Raw genomic sequence first — 22,597 nt, 5'->3', positions numbered from 1 at the left:
CTTTTAAAAATAATTACGCTAAGGTGCGTTGCGGCAGATCCATAGAATGTTTTTATTGAAATCTCATGGAGTGACAGGACAAATTCCATCGCTTGTAGACCGGTGACCCTGCGCTCAAATTTCTTCTGTATGATTTGTAGTCTATGAGTGATACGCTTTGGAGTAAACGAAAATTTCAGGATTGTGTACGTCGTTATCGCCGCTCGTACTTACAAATAAAATTAATAATTTCTAAAGTATAATATCTCATAGGCGACGGACACTTTACTATTTTCGTCAGTTAAGGAAGATAGATGGCCCAATAGCAATGACTAAACCTGACACCGGTGACGGACAGATCTAAGCTGATTTTGTTGTCTTGGACGACATCTGCACTTGTCCTTTGAAAGAAAGTATTCAATCACTGATATGGGAATGATAAATATCCGAGCAAATTAACAAAGACTATAAAATTTCATGAAGGCTTAATGAGGAAATGAAAGAAAATTGTTTTAATAATTATAACTTAAAATACATGAAATTTTACTTATACAAGTAGAATTACACACTAAATATAAATATTAGATATAACTCACAAAATAAACAAGTTTACAGATGAGTCAGGCTTCTAAAACAGGCAACCCAGAAAGATGGCCATTGGATTATACTGCATTTGGGAATTTCCATAAGGAAAGAAAGCACAAACTACGAAAAACAAAATATTATAATCATTCTTCAACGTTGCAGTCTTTGATTTTTTGGAAGAATACCAAAGTTCACAGTAGCAACTCTTATAAACAAACTATCTGGGAGAAACTCATTGATAAAATTTTATTTTCCATGGACACATAAAATATTTAAAAAAAAAACAAGTTAAGACTAATTGCGCTACATTTTATTGTAATATATCCATTTATCTTATATTAAGCTACTACCAAGATAAGCTATTTACAAGAAAAATAACAACTAAAAATTTGTGTTGAAAAATATTAATTATACAATTTTTATCAATAGAAGGACTATTGAGAACTAGGACTTCTTTTGCTAATTACAAACCGGTCATTTATTTGAATATGAATTTCCCATAATAACAGGTTTTATCAAATACTGCTTCAGAAATAATATTTGTTTAAATATTATTTTTAAAACGATAAAAATAGGCTTGTTCGTTTATCTAATACACGTCATTCCTCTGCGGGGTCATTCAGGCTTTTGAAACACAAAAGAAACAACGCTTTTGTGTTCGTTTTGTTTGGACTTACATTAGCTCAGTAATTTCCGTAACTACAAAATGTATCAAACCAGCACACAAATTACTTACGCACTTTGATAACACAGACTGGCACGGTCGTTTGCAAACCAATTATTTAAAAATATCACCATTTTTAAACGGAAGCTTTACAAATACAACTTTTTTAAAGTGAAATTAAAAACTTAATTCTATCAACTGATTCGATCAGAGCCGACACACGCTCGATTCTCCAGTACCCGAAGAAATACATATTCCCTAAAACCAGTACAAGTTATGGTGCGCAACAAATTTTTCAGAAAGGGTCACGGTTCTCAGCAGTAATGCATACAAAAAAAGTCTACGAATTAGTAATACTATTTATTTATAAAATGAACACTATTCTATGTCCATGATGATTTATTCGGTGGTAACCTTTTAATAAAATGAGGGCAGGGGTCAAAGCGCGTAGAAAAGATGACCGCTGTTGCCTTAACGTTCTGGTGAGGAGGCCACGGTCGTTCATATCATATATATATATATGTATGTATGTATATGTATAGACATATATATATGCTTAGTAAAAATACGCTAAAATTATCCCCAACGCTACCCTCACCAAGTGAACCGATGATAAAATCAAGGTTGCGAGAAGACACTGAATACACGCAGAGCAAGACCGGTAATGGCGCCCTTCTTGGGGGAGGCCTAAGCTTTGTGGTAGGCATGTATCTGACGTGCTGATGATATTGATGATTGTTTTTATAACCATGTAACTGTCATACTTACAAAGCAGCAGTGACGTTAATATTAATGGACTTGAATATTGCTTTTTAAATAATTAAATAAAAAAAATCTTGGTGAAAATGGAATTATTTGAATCATAATGTTTTCATGTTATTATACCTAAAATTTTCACATCTAATTTTGTTCAAATAATTTCACACACAATGCGTAATAATTTTGTGTAGTCAGTTCAAGCAAATTACTGTAATTTGCTGAAAGCGATTTATGTTAAATATGTATATATGAATACGTACGTTTAAATAAGTTCACACTATTTTCACAGATTCACACCTCAATTACAGAAAGTAGGTACGTGAAAAAAAAATAAAAACAATTGTGTATTTATTTTTACACATAATTAATCAATGGGTTTATTTATCAACTTAAAAATACGACTTAAATTAGTACAAGTCAAATAAAGTATTCTCGCTTTAATTAATTATATTTTAAACTTAAATATTCCTTTACAAGCTTTATGTGTGAACGCAATAAATCCGAGAGGCACATTGGCACATTAAACGTTAGAGAGACTTTCTCTAGGAGCGAATACACGTTGGGTCTGTGAGAATGTTGTATGAAGATTCTAACTGTAACAAGTAGATGTCCAGTTACTATTCATAAGCAAAAGGTTTCATTTCTTATATTTTAACTCAAGAAAAGGCTCAGTAACCAAGTTTTTAACTGTCTTTCTGAGGGCTTTAATTGGCTCACGGATTCGACTTTACGGGTTGCAGTTTGTTGCATGCACTTGCTTTAGGTCTTTATACAAAACTAAATGATTTATGCCCATTTAAAGCAATTTCGGAAAAAATTGTTTTTAATACGACTTTCTTTTAACATGTATATGTTAAATTATGTCAGATATTTATTTCTTTTAAGCACATTAAAATTGTATATGTATCACACAATCTAAGGCTGAGTGAGTCATCAGAGGGCTACTCTCGGGATTTCTCTACGATATCAAATCAAGGATGAGGAGATACGTTGACGAACAATATTTACTGGCCTATGCCAGAGAATTAGCAAGTTGCAGTTGTCGTGGACAGGACATTAGCACGCAGAATAAATGGCAGCTGGGGTTTATAGATTCTCAAGTGGAGACCACAGACCGGCGAACGCAGCGTATGACTTCCACCAAGATGGACAGATGATATTGTTAAGGTCGTTGAAAGACGTTTTTAGCCGGTAAAATTAAAAATCAGAATATATTTATTCAAGTAAGCATTTACAGGCACTTTTCTATTGAAAATTTATGGAAGGGGCATATGTCTAGCTGTAGGCGTTTTACAACTAAAATTATGATGATAACATAATGTGATAAAATAATTTCATTAATCTTGCTCATATCTACATACTAACCCTGAATGATGAAGAAACTGAGGATAACTTATTTTATTTACGAGATTTAAACACGTCTTTGTTTTTGTAAATAATAAAAGACAACCGTTTTTATTTTCTTATAATACTGCTAAAACTATTTTACAAATTAATGTTTTTTTTTTTAAAAAAATTGCGTTGTGTGCTTACGCAGTATGTACGTAGAATGTAAATGTAAAGAAAATGTATTGATGATTATGGAAAAATAATAAATTACAATAAATGATTCCAAAGTGGTAGCAAACACAGCTTTAAATAATTTACTGCATAAAAAGCAATTAAAATACATTTATACGACTTAGTAACAACTATAGTCATAAACGATAATATTGAATGAGCAGTTATGTTCTTAATACATATTGTGAGATGTCTTAAGGAAATTGTTGTAGATATTTGATATCTAAAAACCACTTTAAATGTTAAATAGAATTGTAATTATTGTATTAATTTATTTAAATTAACAAAAAGCAATCAATATCCTTTTATATAATAACAGTTATGATGAATAATAAAATCTTGAGATATATGGTCCTAAAATCCAACATAAATATAATATACGTAATTTCCACTTCTTCGTTTATATCGATTCATATTTAGTTCTTACTGTTTCAATTGTTACTTCACGAAAGGTACGTAATTCAATTATTACTTATATGGGTATATTTATTGTGTACGTTGCGTTATTTCTCACACCCGCAAAACAATAATTACTTTTGTCGTTTCGTTAGAGATTTTTTGTGCTACATTTAGGCTTGTGATATTTCATGTATTATAAAATTTATTATCTGTACTCGCGCGCAATGGTCACAAGGTAGTGATAGCCTACTGCAAGGCATAGACTTCCCCCAAAAATATCTATGGGAGAAATACCATAATCACTACGCTTGGTAGGTTGGCGATCGCAGTGAGGTACTATAGGTACGCAGTGGACGCTGCTGCCCATTCTCTGGAAACTTATTTTGTAAGCAGTGGCAATCCTGTATGATTAATGCACAAAGTGTGAATTATATACGATCGAATCGCGGGAATCGAACTCGCTACTTACGACCGCAAGTCGCAGCCTTCTACCGCTGGGCTACCAATGCTCGAAATTTGCATATGACTGAATAATTTAGTCTACATTAACAGATAATTTTTAATATATTATTTAAGGTTAATCTTTGTCAAGGATTAAATATATGTATTAAAGATTTTTTACAAGGAAATACCTTACCGACGTCAAGATAATTTTGTAACATTAGTATACTTATGAAGATTAATAAATTATACATCATATTATAATTTAATTTATTATCGCTCAACATAACCATGTGTTGCAATATTGTCACTATTATAAAAGAATCTTTTTCTATGACACCTAAAATTTTCATTACTTTCGTGACTCAAAGATTTTGTAACTCCCTAATTGGCACAAGAGAAATTTTACCGCTGTTGTATATGACAATTAATTGAAGTATCGAACTCAGTGATTTATAGATGTTCTCTTATAGGAGTCAGAAAAAAATTATGTCTACAATACAACACGCTTGACCTGGATATTTTTCCTGACCGGACCATGTCATCCAGAAAAAATCCTGGCCTAATATAATCATAGCTCCTATTGTATGGCTATTTACCTTACGTTTCGCCTTCATTATTGTTATTTTCGCGTTTCAGCCCATAGACGCTCGTTACAAAGTATAGGCCACCCCCAAAGATATCTATGAAGAAAATATTATAATCGCCACGCTTGGCGAGCGGATTGCTGATTGATACAACTAAGGTACGCAGAGGACGCCGCTGCTCATTATCTGGAAACTTGTGTAGTCCGTGGCAATCTTATATTTTTAATGCACAAAGTGTTAATTACATAATATTGTATCGAGGGAATCGAATCCGCGAACTACGATTGCAAGACTCAATCCTTACCGCTGGGACACTACTGCTCTCTTGCTGTTATATAGTACTGTCTTATTATCATTATGTTTTATTTCTTGTTTTACTGATAGATTTATTCAGATTCAAATGTTTTGTTGTACCTAATTTGATTTGACATACTGTGCATAATGTTGTATGCACTAGTTGTAAGAATTATTGTAAGGTTTGTCTTATATGATCGTGTTTACTGAAATTGATGTGCCTTAAAAATAAAATAGATTTTAATTAATTGGTAATGGAATTAAAAACTTTAAAACTCCAAATTAACATGTTATTTAGTTAGATATTCCTAAACTAGCGCTTTTCATTACACCAGAAACACCACAATTCTTGTTTTTTTTTCTGACCAAGGAGCATTTCTTGTCAGTACTTCATTTTTGTTAAGTCATTCCTTACAAGTGCATGTCAGCAAAGCTGTAAAAGATTTAGAGTAGTTCTTCCTTCTTGCCTACTTTCTTCCTTTGCCGAAACGAAGCGTGTTAGACAAAAAGGAGGAGATGGCTCCCTAGCGGGACTGTGGCAGCGTATAAAAGGTTTCGCGGACTTACTACACAGCGCGAAATTAAGAACATCAAACTTTGAAACAATCTGTTCTTGTCCTCGCCTGGGAAGTTTTAAAATTTTTTCCCAACATAAAACCAAAAACCAGGTAAAGGAAATAACAGTTTGATTTATGTTGTACATGCAAAATGCACTTTGCTTAGCAGAGCGTTGGTAAAAGCGTGCGTCCATGCGCAACGGAGCGCGCATCTCACACGCTGCGTAAATTACTCACATAGATTATCTCTAATGCATAATCATAACCGTAACAATTAAGTCTGCGACAGTTGAGGACTTCGTTCGCATTTTTGTTACAGAATTACTACTTTTAAACATTTATACACGACGATCAGGGCGTTAACTCTCTTATACAATGTTACACAGGCATTTGTAATGCAAAACAAAGTGCGATGTACTCTTCATTATGAAACCTGATGTCATACACCCCATTCGTCGAGTAATAACTTTAGCTATAGTGCTTTTCGTACCAGAAGAAAGAAAATATAGAGATGGGCGGTGTAACGATACCCACCAACATGGACAACCATACAAAAGGATAAGTCACCAGTAATTAAACCATACACTTTCCATGTCCTTTCTTTATACAATGTAATAGAAAAACTTGTTCTTGACACTTTAGTCTAGTGGATATGTAACGCAGACTGGTACACATTTGTGGTTACATATGTAATGTAACAATTAAAGCTGACCCTTCCGAAAGAGCCAATTAGTTTATTATTATGAAGGGAATTGACTAAAGGCTGATTTTGGAGTAGCTAATCGCCTTCTGCGGTCTCCTATCTCAAACTCAGTATAGTTATAAATGCTATCGCACAAACAGCTTTTAAACATAACAAAAACAAATATATTTTAGGCCTTGTAATGTTTGACATAAAAAAACTATGGATAAAATTTATCTCAAAGGGTTTTTAAATGTAAGTAAACATACAAATTAATATTCGACGCTATAGAGAAATTAATAAATGCTTAGGAAATGATAATGATCTGATTAATCATTTTTCAACTTCAATAAAAAGTAAAAAAAAAAAATTCATGGTTTTACAAAACAATTTACTCCATTAATTAATAATACTATAACCATAAAACCTAAATTATATATAACAGATCTATAACTTACAATTAATTAAATAACAAATAACGTGAAAATATTTTTACAATATTTACATAAAAATAAGATAGATAATATAAAATTGAGATAAAGATGGTTGAAACTAATAACAACCTATGTTTTAATGATTTTGTATAACGTACCGAGTTTCTTAACTGTGATACAGGATAATTTAATCAGTATCTTATTTGTCGTAGAGTCTAGACTCTTCTCAAAACCTTCCGTTTACAATTGTTTATATTTGTCATAATCTGTGACAATTACAGTACAGTTGAAATTTTCTATTACTTAATTACAATATTATCATAAACTTATGAAATTTTAAGAATTTAAAAAAATATATTTTTAAACATTTATCTGATTTACGGAAATTTTAAACCCGCCTTTAAATTAAAATTTTATTTAATTTTACAATTTAATCTCACAAGGTGGAAAGACGACCCTGTTAAAGTGCAAACAGCTTCCAACCTGTTCTATTAAAAATCTACAGAGGAGGCCTATGATCGCAGTGGACATCCTACGGTTACAATAATGATGATGTAATCAAAAATAGCTGGTTTAATTTAAATGTTTTATTTATAGTATCAAACTAAACAAACGTATACCCCATCAATATATTTTTCCATCGTGTTAATCATAGGATGTCCCGCAGCCGAAGCCATATCAACAAATGTTAGATATTAAATACACGAAACCACAAAACTTAATAATAATGAAACAAATTATATAAACATAGAATAGATGTTCTTAGACATTTTTGTTGAGTCATGGTTTAACAATTGCCAATTCTTTTGCAGTATGAAAAATAGCCACTGTATTCCCTTTCGTCATCGGAATCGGCGTCATGGTATCTGAAGCGGTGGTAATCCGAAAAAGGTTTCGCATAACGATGTTGTTCTCTTTCATGTGAACTGTTTGGCCGGCGCTGTTGTCTCTTACTTTTTTTGTGTTCGTGGTGCGAGATACGGGAAGGTTTTCGTGAACGATTCCGTGTACTAAAATTAAATGATATAAACTTGTATAACCACATTAATTATTACGGCAATATAACATCGATCAGTGCAATTCGAAAACATCATTACTATTCAAAAAACTTATAAATATGTAATGTGTTGGTGATGAAATAATCAATAAACAAACGAGAACATTCCACCGTTAAATAGTCGTAATATTTTACGTTTTATATACATTTATATAATACACGATTGGATTATGTTTTCGTATGAACGAACATTACACAATAAAATCATGTTAAAGAATTATATAATTTTTAACCACAGTCAATCACAAGTCAATATAACTAAAAGAATAATTGGAATGAAAAATTTTAGAAGGATTGGCTGACCATAGAAAATTTATTATTTCTTAATTGTTCATAACATATGTACACAGATATAATATGACCTATTTGTTATCTTATAAGACTTCGATAAAGATCTTTAATAAAACAAAAAGTTAAAAAGTAATAAACTTTCATATATATCCCTATGTAGTATAATTATTTAAATTCTCAAAAAAAAAAATTCAATAAAACAATTTTTCTCTCAATTATTATGAAGATACGTGTAAATCAAACTTTTCGTGAACAATTAAAGAGATCATAAACATTACGAAAAAATTTTAAATGTTTTGTAAAACATAAATTATCGATACAAAAAAATTGTGAGTGGCAAATGTAGAGAATCTATATGTCTGTGAATATCCGTACTGTATTCATAACACAAAAATAAAGAATAAAAGAAAATATTTACAGCATTAGATCCTATTAGTTAAACACAATTGACTTAGTTTTTTTGCTTCATTCTAATTATGTAGAAAATTATATCTATTTGCCATGATTTTGAATTAAAAAAATAAGAAATGACTATTTATTTTTTAACTACTTACTTTAAAGTCATTAGAGACATCTCAATATCCTTACTCACTTAAGAAAATTTTAGGGACAAAATTAAGCCCAGCATAAACTGTTTAAAGCGATTTCAAATTTCAAAATACAAAACAGCTAATCAATTCGTAAATGTAATAAACGTTTTCGTTGCAGAATAATTTCATTTTTAAAAATCTTTACATAACTTACCTTACAGGTCTTTTGCTGTATACAAGCTTACTACTTTCGGGCCGCGGAAAATAGTCATCACCTTCATCTTCGTCATGATCCAAATCGTACTCATCGCGGTAGGGACGCGGATGATGAAACACAGACTTCAATTTTGGAACTGGTACGGCGTAAGGCTTTACTACGGGCACTGGAACCTTAAATGGTTATGATTTAGACATTTACCACGATCCCTCTCTTCTTTCAAACAAAATGATTTAGAGCATATTAGACGTGCATAAAATTTTCTTAATATTGAATCCACAATTAAATAAAAAATTAATAAATAGTTAATTAAAGATTAATAATTGCCTAGTAACTTTTTAAATTAGTTTAAGTTATGTAGTTAATTTGATTTTATTGCTGATCTGATTTTTTTTAAAAAATGTTTTGTTATTAGTATGTAATATTGTTGGCAATCATTAATAAATAAAATAAAATGAAATAAATGAAAACTTCGAATCTTTACCTACACCATATTTAATAATTTATTTGAAAATAATTAGCATTAATTATTTTTTATAAGAACTGCCATTTGCATTTTTGTGCTAATGGTCTCTTCGGATTTAGATCAGATTTATCGGAGGCAGAGAGAAAAAGGCTAAACGTTTTGAAAATAATTAATATTGAGAGCTTTCTTAGAAACCTTGTCACGGACCGTTGCTGTATTAATTTCACCAGTAAGAGAGTCTTAAACTCTTAAATCGCTGATCAATGAAGTGACTGGATATCAGACCTCCGGATGGGATCCTCGGCTTGGGTTTTCACTCAAAACGCGATTACATTTCAGTGTCAAGAGATTCTGCTAAGACTGAACTTCAATTTGATCAGTTAATATTGTAGGGTGAAAACTTATAACTAGTATTAGCACTGCTTCATAAAGCGTTAGCGGGGAGAGTGCCGGACATGGCGGTTTCGCAATTATGTAATTGGTCGTCCACACCCACAAGCTATTTTGTATGGAGAGGCTTACAAGAAAAATTAAATGAATGAAAATAATTGTCACAACAAATGTAACAAAGATCATTACTAATCTAATGTGCCGTTTTAATTGTAGTGTAAGTAAGCATTTACTTAGATTTGTGCTACTAGAAATTAATATAATCTACGAATCTACGGTACTGGAAAGTTTTATAATCACATCATTATTCCAACCACATACGAGTATAACTACGAAAATTTAAACAGCCACTTTGTTTCAGTATTGAAAACAGCTACTGTCCTGTTATAAAATTCCTATAATGGAATCGTAAACGTTGGTGTGTTTCTAAGAAGCTACATCGACAATAAGCTGGTCCCAAAATTGGAGATAATGACTTAATTATTAGTTAGTTTTTTAACGAATAAATCACGAAAACCGTTTCTAGTTTAATTTGTTAGCCACAGTTATTACTAGATAATAGTAACATTTATATATTGGCGAAGAGTTCGGTCCGCATTAGCTCAATTGTATATCTAAGTGAAAATTAAAAATTAAATATTTTTTGAAAGTAATCCCGCGTTATCAGGGCTGGAGGTCTAATAAATAACATAAGACGATCTATTCACACACTACCTGTTTTAAAACAGGCACTGGTACCAATTTTTCAACGGGGTAAGGAACCTTTTTGTAGACTGGGTACGGTACTGGCTTCTCTATTGGTACTGTAATCTCCTGCACGACAGGCACTCCGACCGGCTTTGCTATTGGGACCTGTACTGGATAAGGCTGAGGCACTGGCACTATCACCGGCTGTGGAACTTCTATCTGTAAAAGTATTTATTCATGGAAGATATACCCATCCCAAGCCATTATGTGCAAAAGAAAGTAATTTTCCCTGAAGAATATATTTTTGCATAGTTAATAGTAATTATAGTACATCGGAAATAATTAAGCGCTTGCAAATGTAATTAATCGGGCTATTGTCATGCAAAGCAATTAAGTTATAATTTTTAATGAAGTTAAATCACACACAGGTCTTTGTTTTAATTTAATTGTCGAATATACGTGTAATATCAATACTCAATAAATTTACCCTTCGTTACACAATCGTGTTTTGGGCTGATAACTTTTATAATAAATTCATAGCTCACATGTATAGATATTAATATAAAAGCCCAGGTACTTGTTATACTATATCCAAAACCGATACCACAGAACAAACTTTTCGTCTACTTTATTATTTGATTTCACTCATCGCTCTTACTGGCTAATACGCGTGGTGTTAATGACCAAGATGACGCGAGAAAATTACTGCAAGACGCGCATCGGTGGCTACCGATCCGCATTCCGTCCCATATGTTTTTTTACATAATAAAAACATCAAAACGCAGATAACGAACATTTCTAACTATATAATTACTCCATATTCTATTTATCAAACAGTGCTACTTACTTGGTATGGATTCAAAGCGTGCGCGGGTTTTGCTTCAGAAGCTTCGTAATCATAGGACGCAACATCTCGGTACTTTGATTTAATATACTCTTCTCTCCATTTTTCTACTGCGGTCTTAAAATTTTCTTCCGGATTCTCGTTTGGATTGTACTGATATGTTGGCAAATATGAAGGATGCGAAGTATCGTGGTTTCTCAACCCTAATAAATCTTCTTCGGATTTGAATCGAGAATAATTTTCTTTATTCCATTCGGTTTTGAGATTATTATTTTTACTTGGTTTCTTATTATACGCAGAATAATCAAAGGCTAAATAATCAGAATTTTTTCCATACCTATAACCGTTTGGTCTTTTAGGTATATGTACTGTGTCAGTAGTTTCTTCTTCTTTATAGACAGGTTGCGGATTGTGTGTTTTGTAGGAAGAATAATCAGTAGATTTAAAAATATTTCCCCAATTTGTGGAGGTTGTCGGAATATGGCTATATGATTGTTTAAAGTTATTTAAATATTCCAAGGAAGGGTTATATTTGGTTTCAATATTTTGTGTTGAATCATTATTGTCGTCATGATTATATGCATTTTGAGCATTAGGCCTCGTTTTAAAATTTATGTATTCATTTTCGGAACTATGAAAGTTCGGTAAATGAATATTATTACTGCTTGATGAAATTATTTCATCGGCATTGTAATTAAATTGTTTTTTGGGATCATTGACGTTATGTTTAAACCGAGTGCTGCTAACATTAGTTTTATATTCATAGTCTTTTATAACATTTTTTGTTAGTTTTTTGTCGTTGTTGCTAATTTCTGATGTCCATGGCTTCACTCTTACTTCGTCTGCATATTCATAATTCATTTTTTTAATTTTTGAATTACTTTTCATGTTTGAAAATTTGTTGTAATGTCCTTGATATGATTTTAAATTTTGTTGCATTGACATCATTTCTTCACCGTTTTTATTTTCCGTAATGTCTTTAAGGTTTGGTGAATTTCTATTAAATTTATCATTTTGTTCCTCGAAATATTTATGCTTATCATCGCTAAAGCTGTTTGTAAGTGAATTAACTGTATTCAAAGAGTTCGCTGCCATAGCGGAATATTTATTATCAGTCTCCATAGTATCTATCGGTTTATTATTCGTAAAATCCACAACCTTCGGAAATTTAAATAAATTTCGGGAATGAACTGGCGCTGCCTTCATTGAGTTTTCAATGTCTGCAGTTGGATAAGTTGTCGGGTAGTTATTAAAATTTTCTTTATTGTTAATTAACTCGCTGTACAATTGTTTATTATCGTTATAAGACTGATATTCGTCGAAATTTTGATATTTATTATCATTTTGATAAGACCCGCTATTAGATTCAGTATCGTTGTGTCCATCAAAAGGTGCACCTTTTTTATTAGAGCTTAATTTCGTTCCATATACTGGTCTGTCATTAACTACTGAACTTTGTGCGTATTCTAAATCAGACGCAGAATTTTTATTTAAAATATCCTGCGACTGGAGACTCGAAGAACTGTAAACGTTTGCAGTGTTGTATCGTATCACACTTGGTTGCTCTTCTTTCTCGCTAGTAACTAAAGATTCTCTATTATAAGCTTGTGAGTTACTTGTGAAATCAGAATCCTGCGCCGATGGGAATGCCGGAGCGTATAGCTTCTCTGAACTCTCCTTATATTTATTGGGTTGATTTGCGTAATCAGGCGAAGTAGGAACGAATCCATCGTATGACCCAACGTCGTTAAATCCAAAAGTGGAATATGTTAACACATTGGGCTGCAGAACTGGATTTTCTATCTCGGAAGATTGCTTGGTTTTCGTCTGTTTTCTTCCATCCACAATAATTTCCAAAAGTAGAAGACAAATAAATAAATAGTTTAAAATTCGGTCAAACATTTTGTTAACGGATTTGAAAAACTGCAAACTATATGAACATCGTTCGTGTGCGTTTAGATAATCCGATGTTCTGGTAGCGACTGAACTAACGTGCGTTCTTGAGTTGGTGGTGGTTCCAATTAGTCGAGACGTGGCTCCGACCATCCTGCGAAAACGAAAGCGTTCACGCTTCACGTACCGTACAGTTTTCCAACGATAGTTATCACCAACGGTTGATAGCCTATTTCAATGTGTCTAATTGTCACGACAATTTATAAAGTTGCGTGGTTACTTATTGTTTCCGTCATTAGCCTATAATCGTAATTATTTCTTACATGTTATTTACACTCTTTAATCATATACTTTTAAGGCATTCTACTCTTTATTCCTTTGTTTTTTTTAGACTTGAGTTAAAACTTTTTAATCTATGACAATAATTTTACATCGTCGATTGTTTTAAGAAACTGTCGAACCACATTGTTATCTTATCAGCAAACAGCTTTAAGGCTTTTACTTATAAAGTGATTAATTTATTTTTCCATTGGAATGCAACAGGCAAGGATAATTTTGGGCAGTGCCAAGTCTGTAGGGACAGATAGTAAACAATAATCATTCTTAATAGGTAGTAGACCGTTTGAAAAGCCTTTTTACTTTATTATCATTACTTTTTTTATTAATTTGGAAACCAATTTTGGATAGGGTTGACCAAACATTAATTAACAACAAATGTGCTATATGTACATTCATCCCTTTAAAGAGACCTAGAGCAGAAAATGAATCAGTAATTATTTTTAATTTATATCATACACTGTCTACCCTATTTATATATACATTCATACTCACAAAATGCATTAGGTAATTATGTAAAAGATTTTTTCTATTAAAACTTTCCTTGCGGAAACAACGTTGTAGCTTTTTCAACGTAACAACATAATGCGTAACTGTCATGTTCGTGTTATTTTTAATAACGAATTTTTCGCTATTGTTTTATTTTATTAAATTGACATGTAAATTGATTTAAATCATAGTTTCATTAATATTTGGCATATAAAATTGCCGTTACGTTTCATTTTCAGATTTGACGCGAATCATTGAGTGTAAATTTATAGAAACTCGTAATTCACAACTATATGTTTGTGATAACCGAAGCCCAGAGGAAAAAATAAAAAATACTACGTTCGAAAGGAAAAATGTAAAAATGCATGTGTAAATCTGTATAATTGGTTATTCATTTTTTTTAAACCATAGAGTAAAAGAAAAACGATATTTCTAAAACACTTTTATTGCTCTAAGTAAATTACCAAAATCTTTTACAGTATCTAACTTCGTCGACTTTATTATGCGGGGTAAATCTTTTAAGATTCTAGTGTTTATTCTTTAAAATATCAATGTCAATGGCCACGATGTATTATAGTCCGTAAACCGTTGCTTACAATGACGTCGCTTTGTACAAACTTATCTATAACACATTTAACATATAGAATTAAACACTGGAAGGAAATATATTTGAGAGGTGATAAACCACAGGTGGAATGATGTATAACTTAGATAATCATGCGTCAAAAGCAATTAAATTATACACATAGGCCACTTATCACCGATGCCCAAAGAACAATCCAACAATGTTTCACATGTCTCAGAACCATTAAATACAAAATTTACTTCTTACATTCAAATTGTAAATAATTTCATTGAAGTTACAAATCTAAAACAGAGTTAAAAATTAAAAAAAATCATTGTGTCACTTATAATTGAAATAAACAACTTCGAGACTACAGTTACTATAAATCTCTTCTACTTGACTTAACACATACTTTTCATTTTTATTTAAGTCAAATATTACTATGAAAATCAACAACACCAGTATAAATAGGCACGATGGAGAGAACAGAATAATTAATTAGTCATAATATATAAAATTGTTAATTCAAAAGCTTTAAAATATCATAGAAGACAATGAGGAAGATATAAGTCTGTATGATGCTTATTACTACATTTTGTGAAAATTTACGTGTAAGTAGAAATATATAAGAGATTCTTTTTGTTACAAACAGTACTACAGTGATTAAATTTTAAAAAATATTTCAGTGTATAGGATTTATTTTAACTTCAACAAGAGTCAACTTTGCTGACAGCACTGATATTAAAATCTGTTTCGTCAAATGACGTTACGTAAGAAAGAATATGTTTATCAATTATTATGTTAACGCTTTACATGAACGCTTGTGTAAAAAAAATTGATATATCTCTTCTCGATTTGTATTCAGCTAGAGACTCTTGTCCAAGTATCAGAAACAACAATGAATTATTATTGAACGTCTATAAAATATTTATTACTTTTTAATACAATAGGGAATCTATAGATATTTCATAAATTTACAAAAATATTTTTATCTATCACTTTAATGAACACTTCAATATCAAACATCGCTACTGGTCAACTATCTTGTATTTGGTACGATCGAAGGATTGTAATAGGGTTATTGTAATATTTATAAATCTGCGAGTAAATAATTAATATGGGGTTCAAATATTTTTCTAAATGTTATTAATTTTTTTTTAATAATCAATGTCGTAAGATCTCTACTCTTTTAATAAAATATGAAAGTACCATGCGTAAATATCTAAATCGTATTTGAAAATATTTAACATGTAACTACTATCTAGAATTATTATTGTTATAAATAATTAGATGAATCATTTAAATACATAATAAACTATTTGAGATATAGTCCTACACCGAAGAAGTGTAACAACATAGTAAATGTATACAAATGAAATCTACGACAGTGACGTAAGACGTTTAAAAGTTTAGAAAAATATTTTCTCTTGAAGTCGACATTTACCCTTAATATTTAGTACAGCTCAAGCAGTCGATTCATCAGTCAATGATTAGTTACGAAGATTTCGGATTCAATGTAAAATGGTAACAAACTAGCTAACACTTTGCCCTCCTCCCGTTTTGTTTCTTAAAACTATAAGGTACAACAAAATCAATCTTCTTCTTTTCAGGCTATACACGCCCACCGCAAAGCATAAGCCTCCCTCAAAAAATCGCTACGACAACTGATCCGATGATCTGACGCTGCCCGCGTCCCAGCGACTTCACGCGACCTTAACTACGCCGACGGTCCACCTAATGGGAGGCCTATCCGCGCCGCCTCCACCGGCTCGTCACTCGAGAACCTTTCGACCCCATCGACCACAGGTTTCACGCGTGATGTGCCCCATAACAATAAAAAAATGAAAAACAGTTAAAATTATACAAATATTAAACCGTAAAACTGATATCATTGTGACACTTTTAGTGACTTAGTTTGATCGTCGTTGATTACTTGCTATATAAACAATACTATCCAAACTAAAAAATAAAAAAATGATCGATGTCTACCTATAAGCTTTGTCAACAAAGCATTGGTATTTAGATAATAAACGCACTTCTTTCATTGCGTATAAATAATATACAACGTAGTGTTTCCTATACGAACCATTACAATCAATCATTTCTCGCCCACAAATATTTACTTTTCGCTTTTAAACTATTATAAATATAACAGAAGTGTTGGAAACATTATTAAAATCTACAGCTCTTAATAGTCGCTGTGAGTAAGCACTCTTTTCACCATCTGCAGAGCAGATGTGAAAAGAGTGAACACTTTCTAATATCAACGTTAGATGGCATTATAAACAATCTCCTAAACTACTTTGACAGCTATCATTGATGTATATTTTTAACAATATGTTACTAGTAAACTACAATTCTATAAAAAAATAATATATAGTTTTGTTAGTCAAGTGGGTTTAATTGAATGGTTTCTAGAAGGCTACTTAAAGCAATATACTTCATAAATATCTGAATAAAACATAAGTTTGTGGCTTTAGTGAGCAGATGCGGCGGGAGATGGAGCTGTTGGCGCAGCGTGTCGCAAGCGCGCGCGTATCTCTTGCAAAGTAGGATTCGTTGCGGGATCTATTTCTTCTGCAGTTTGCTCAGCTTGTTCTAGACGACGTGCACGTTCTGCTATTGCCCGCTCAAGCTCTGGAATATAAAGATTTTTTCATTAAAAATTACATTTTAAAAAATTTTAATCAACCCAATTTACAACCTGCATTTATGGATCTTATTAGCATATTAACATTCAGGTTAATTGATTATATGTGGTGTAAAAGATTTAAAGAGGTAAATATGTATGTCATTTGTCAGCACAGGCTCGAATTTTTTACTTCTATTTCCAATCACCTGTTTTTGGAACACGACAGGCCAATAAATTTTGGCAATATAAATTCTGCAGGGACGGACAGATAACAATAATTCATTTTAACCTTTCATTTATTATTTCTGAATAATATAAAAATAATATAAAAAAAGTTAAGATCTGTGGGCTACGATACACAATACAGCTTCATTGGTTATAACAGGAGGCGCAATAGTAATGTCGTAATGTGAACATGCATTAATTTTTACAAATTGCGCCAAATGTGGCTGTGCTTTGACATCTATGATGTGATTCATGTTTATGTACATATATAATATATACAGAAGTGGTTATACGTTACATTTATAACTACAGTTACATATGTAAAATTAAGGCACGTTTACACGACATTACTTTCACGACATATATATAGCACATTAGTCAGCAGAAGTTTGAAAGCTTTTTCATCTATTTCCAACCACCCTGTATATATCATAAGATTACTCTGAAACAGGTTACATTAATTATTTTTTTTATTGGAATGCCAATAAAATTATAAAATCTGCAGGGTAACATTATCGACAACGTTTCATATTAATATGTTTCGATTTGAATTATTAAAAATATTAATCTTACTATATTACCATTACATTATATATTATAGCTGTACCATAAACTTCTTGGCTATGATGAGCTAAACATTCACGCCTTTAAAGCTTTTATATCTTCATATAATAAATGTGAAAAGCAAACGAAAAAACTTAAACAGTTCCTTTGAATGAGGATTGCCTCTAGTGGAAATCTCTGACTTCTAATTAAAATTTTTCTAAGACAAGAGTTTTAAGAGAAACGTTGTATTCAAATGTCCTCATAGACTTAGTATATTTTATATTTAATACTGATTATTTAAAAATTCTCTTATTTAGGACCGGACGTACATTTTTGCTCTAGTGGTATTTGAAAATTCTGCGGATTCGGCGCAGAGGCTGCCTAGCAGAAGACCTCTTTTAAGGTACCAAAGCACGAGAGTTCTCTTGAGGATAATTACCGCTCGAGCCGCTACCTAGTACTATTTTAGAATTGGAAGGTCTTAGCTCGCTTCGACGAACGCTTCAAAGAGTGACCACGCTTGAGAGACCCTCGATATTCTCTTTTAGTTTTTAGTTTCGTTTAACAAAACAAAATAAGTATTGATTTCAAAATATATTGTATTTTTAATTTAAGCTAACGTTATTTAGATTTTGTAATACATGTTATTCGTATTAGTCATCCTATATTTTAAAGAGTTTAAAATCGATCAAAACGTTGTTATTAAGAAATCGCGGAATGCGATACGGCAAATCCTGGTTTTGTGTTTATTTATTGTACTATTTCTATTTTGTCAATGAAATATTGGTCAGATGTTCAATTAAGTGCATTATTATTATTTAACGAAAATAAAAGATAATTAGAAATGTTTACGGTTTTGTTTTGTTCACAATAAAAGTTTAAGAGTAAAAACGTTATACGGAGCACTGCGCACGTTACGTGTTACTAATTGCGTACACAAAAGTAGTCAAGGATGTTAAATATGAAGAGGAAACAACGTACGAATATACTAGAGATTAACGTTACAAGTAGTACAAACATGACATTATCTTTTCACGGATAGCTTTTATACGAACAGACATCGCATTCAGATTAGATAATATGTGATATAATATAACACTAACAAGGGTATAAGGTTGCGGTAATGTTTTTACGTCATTAAACGTAAAATTTTAACTTCCGAAAGTATAACGTTAAGGAGGTTTTTTTTTTGGTAATTTTAGTAGGAAGTATTGTATACTTAACATTTTAACGAATATATAACTATAACTTACGTACAAAACGACCACAAACATTTACGGTTTAACTCTTACAACAACAAAGTACAAAGTTTGTTAACGTTTCCCCGGAGATCTAAAATTGAACTCAGTTAACTAGCTTATTATGTTATCTTAAATAGAAGTGAGCTGCGGGAACTGTAAAAACTTCCTGAGGAGCGGCAAAAATAATTAAACACCCGTGCGATTGTACTAGGGCGTTTCTATCTATGTGCCATTTAGACGTTTCTCCCACGATCAGTCGTTCGGATAAACGGGAAGCGAGCAAGCATTTTCACTTTCATCACAACCTCTGTCAATGACATGCGGACACACCAGGTTATAAATAGAAAAGTCAATGAAAATACCATGTATTAGACGGAGAAAAAGTTTTTTTTGAGTTTCTGTAAACCAATACCATTTAATGGCCCAAATTCGTTAATCAAAGATAAAACTAGGATGAAGTTCAAACTTTAAAGGTAACGTAAAAAAATAATGTATTTTAAGTATTTTTATTAAACACAGTCCGTTAAAATTACGAATGATAATAATTTACAATACATGGTTTAACAAAAAATTATATCTTTCAACATCAGGCCACTTAGTCAGCCATTTATCGTTTCTGTTACTTATGGTAACCTCAAAGTTAATAAGAATTAAATTATATCAAGCTGGTAGTTATAGAGTTATAGAAAGCATAACACAGGGTGCATTCAACAGGCATGTATGTATACTACATTTAATTATTTTCGTGACAATAGTTTAAAAAATATATAATTTTGCGTTTTTAATCGTTTTCTGCGAATAACCCGTACATACCATTTATCACCCGATTAAGGCTTGACGTTGATTCATTTGACAGCTTATTTGTAACGAACGGGAAAATAATTAAAGAAATATGTTTTTAATAATATATATATCGCGACTGACGAGTGAAATAAAAAAATAGTGCTTTAAAATAATTGAATAAAGGTGCTTATCGTGAAATAACGTATAAGGCACACAACACCCAGTCAATAGCTTACAAAATATTTCAAAGCCAAAGAAAAAAGCGCCTTGACGAGTCCGAGCTAAAACAATAACGTAGTCGTTTTGATGAGGTCGTCGGCCGTGGGACCACGTACGTGCACCTGCGACGCGAGGACCGGATAAAGTGTTCGCCCGAATATGCAACGAAAACAAAACATCTGCGCGACTTACGCGAAATATGTTGCGAATGCCTGACGACGACTGTACAAAATAGAATCGACGACTGGAAAAAAATAACTTTATAGTGAAGAAGCATTCGCAACGACCTTGCCGAGGAATTTTATTATAAATATAATATTATCGATTGTTATTTTAATTAATTAAGATTACTTATTTATTAGGATTACTTCTGATAATAACATATAACCGTGTAAGGGGTAAACTAAACGAAATTAATCTATATTGAACTTTGATCGAAATGCTAATAATTTTATTTTCATTTAATATCAGTATTGACCCTAGATTTAAAAATTTTACTACTATTTACTACCGCATTTTCACTGACACGATTTTTTAAACATTTCAATATATCTCATTTCAAAACTAATGTCAATGCAGTGGAAGTCAAAAATAAAGTGATATGACAGTGAAACAAGTTGATTTCGATTTCTGAATTGTTACAACCTAAAAATATTTATCAATTTAAAAGACAACTTTTAAATGAATAGCCATTTTTTCGCATTTATAGTTATTAAAAATAAGTGTAACACAAAAATTATATTCATTAAATTGATATTTTCCTGTTGCATAATAGTTGAACAGAAAATGTTTACAAAATCAACTTCACCGGACGCGTGTCGAAGTCGGCCATTCTATCAATGTACTGCAAGCATTGTGTTGTATGAATCCATCTCTCGTTATGGAAGTAGCTTATACGTTTACTCAGCACGAATAACTACGCAGAGCCATTATTTTCAGCCTTGATGTGTAATTAAAAACACGTCTCATTTACATCTGTGTTATTTATGATTTCGCATGTATCGTCTAAATAAGTAACTATAAAGCCAACTATGACTGTAAAGTGTACCGCAACCTACAAGTTTATCTCCATTAAACTCAGGTTATGACGTAATATATTATTGAACATAAACATGTGTGCAACTTATGTATTTATGTCAATCTTCCAATATCATCTACAATGGCTTTTATTTATTGAGTGATTAAAATTAATGTAACAATTTCCGTATAAGATTTTTAACTTTATAAAAATATTTCGACATAAATCATACATGTAATGTGCTGCATAACAATTTTTTTGCAAAGGTTAAAATTGCGTCACCTTACAAATATTATATATCTACATTGCATAATGCAACTAGTCAAAAATATCTAATTAGGTTTAAAAGAACAGTTTCGTAAGATTTATGAAGAAAGCGATTTGTATTAAAAATAATTTACGCAGTGTAAAAATAATTGTTTTTGTTTTGGCGTCGAATGGTCGCTGTTAGCCCCAATAGGCTAAACATTTACGGTTCAACCCGATTGTAACGTCCTAAACAAAATGATTATGAGTAATTAAATCGATGGCGCATTTACCTGGTGTTTCTCTGTGCTCTTTTACTTGATTCATTAGCTGCTTTTCTTTGTGTTTCGACAAGGCCTTTTGTAGTTCACTTTTTTGGTTGAGAACGTTTTTACCTCTGCAATTAAGAGAAAAAAAATATCAGACACTTCATTAACGATAATCATTTCCATCAATAACAATATTAATATTGCAATACAGTACATGTTAAGAATGTTTAAAGGTAATTTTAGTGGCCAGATCAGGTTTCAGACACGTTCTTATAAATACGTTAACTTACATATGAAAAGTCTAGTTTATAATATAAGTAGTTATTTAATAAAATTATTAGCTTGTTTTTATTACAACATGAGACGGCTTAGTGAGTTCTGTATTAACATAATTACAGGCATCATTATTAAAATGTAACAAAAAGTAACAAAATTTTATCTCAGAGTAATTATAAAAAATGTTTTATTAGAATCAATAGTAATGTACTGACGACGGTTTTGTAAATAAAATAATTATTAATTGTGACAATATAAACATACATGGCTTGACTACAACTTACTTTCAGCGAACAGAACCTATAAATTAAATATTACTTAAACAGCATTTGTATTCATAGTGAAATAAATATTGAAGTCATCAGAACCGGCTGTTTAGTTACGAAACGAATAGCTATCTATTCTGATTAATATTACGACGTAGTAGACGCATGCA

General features: G+C 31.5%; 2 protein-coding genes across 2 annotated transcripts in view; both read right to left on the bottom strand.

Annotated features, from left to right (window-relative positions):
- Positions 1-7,728: 7,728 nt before the first annotated feature.
- LOC137931312 (GATA zinc finger domain-containing protein 14-like) lies at positions 7,729-13,325 on the bottom strand. Its single transcript, XM_068774767.1, has 4 exons — positions 11,427-13,325; positions 10,607-10,798; positions 9,034-9,209; positions 7,729-7,951 (listed from the first exon to the last, which is right to left on the bottom strand). Exons 1-4 carry the CDS (start codon positions 13,323-13,325, stop codon positions 7,729-7,731), a joined length of 2,490 nt encoding a protein of 829 aa, XP_068630868.1.
- Positions 13,326-14,584: 1,259 nt separating this feature from the next.
- LOC137930903 (protein FAM107B) overlaps positions 14,585-22,597 on the bottom strand; it is a 39,751-nt gene continuing 31,738 nt past the window's right edge. The window contains exons 3-4 of the mRNA XM_068774254.1: positions 21,910-22,013; positions 14,585-17,343 (exon numbers count right to left, since the gene is read on the bottom strand). Of these exons, the coding sequence (XP_068630355.1) occupies positions 17,183-17,343; positions 21,910-22,013 (265 nt within the window). The 3' untranslated portion in view covers positions 14,585-17,182. The remainder of the gene's footprint in view (positions 17,344-21,909; positions 22,014-22,597) is intronic.

Source organism: Battus philenor, unplaced genomic scaffold (genome assembly GCF_028537555.1).
Source record: "Battus philenor isolate CCGP_79_NKW_IND1 unplaced genomic scaffold, ilBatPhil1.0.hap1 SCAF_7, whole genome shotgun sequence".
Lineage (NCBI taxonomy): Eukaryota > Metazoa > Arthropoda > Insecta > Lepidoptera > Papilionidae > Battus > Battus philenor.
The sequence above is the reverse complement of the archived record's forward strand: the minus strand, read 5'-3'. Positions and strand labels throughout refer to the sequence as shown.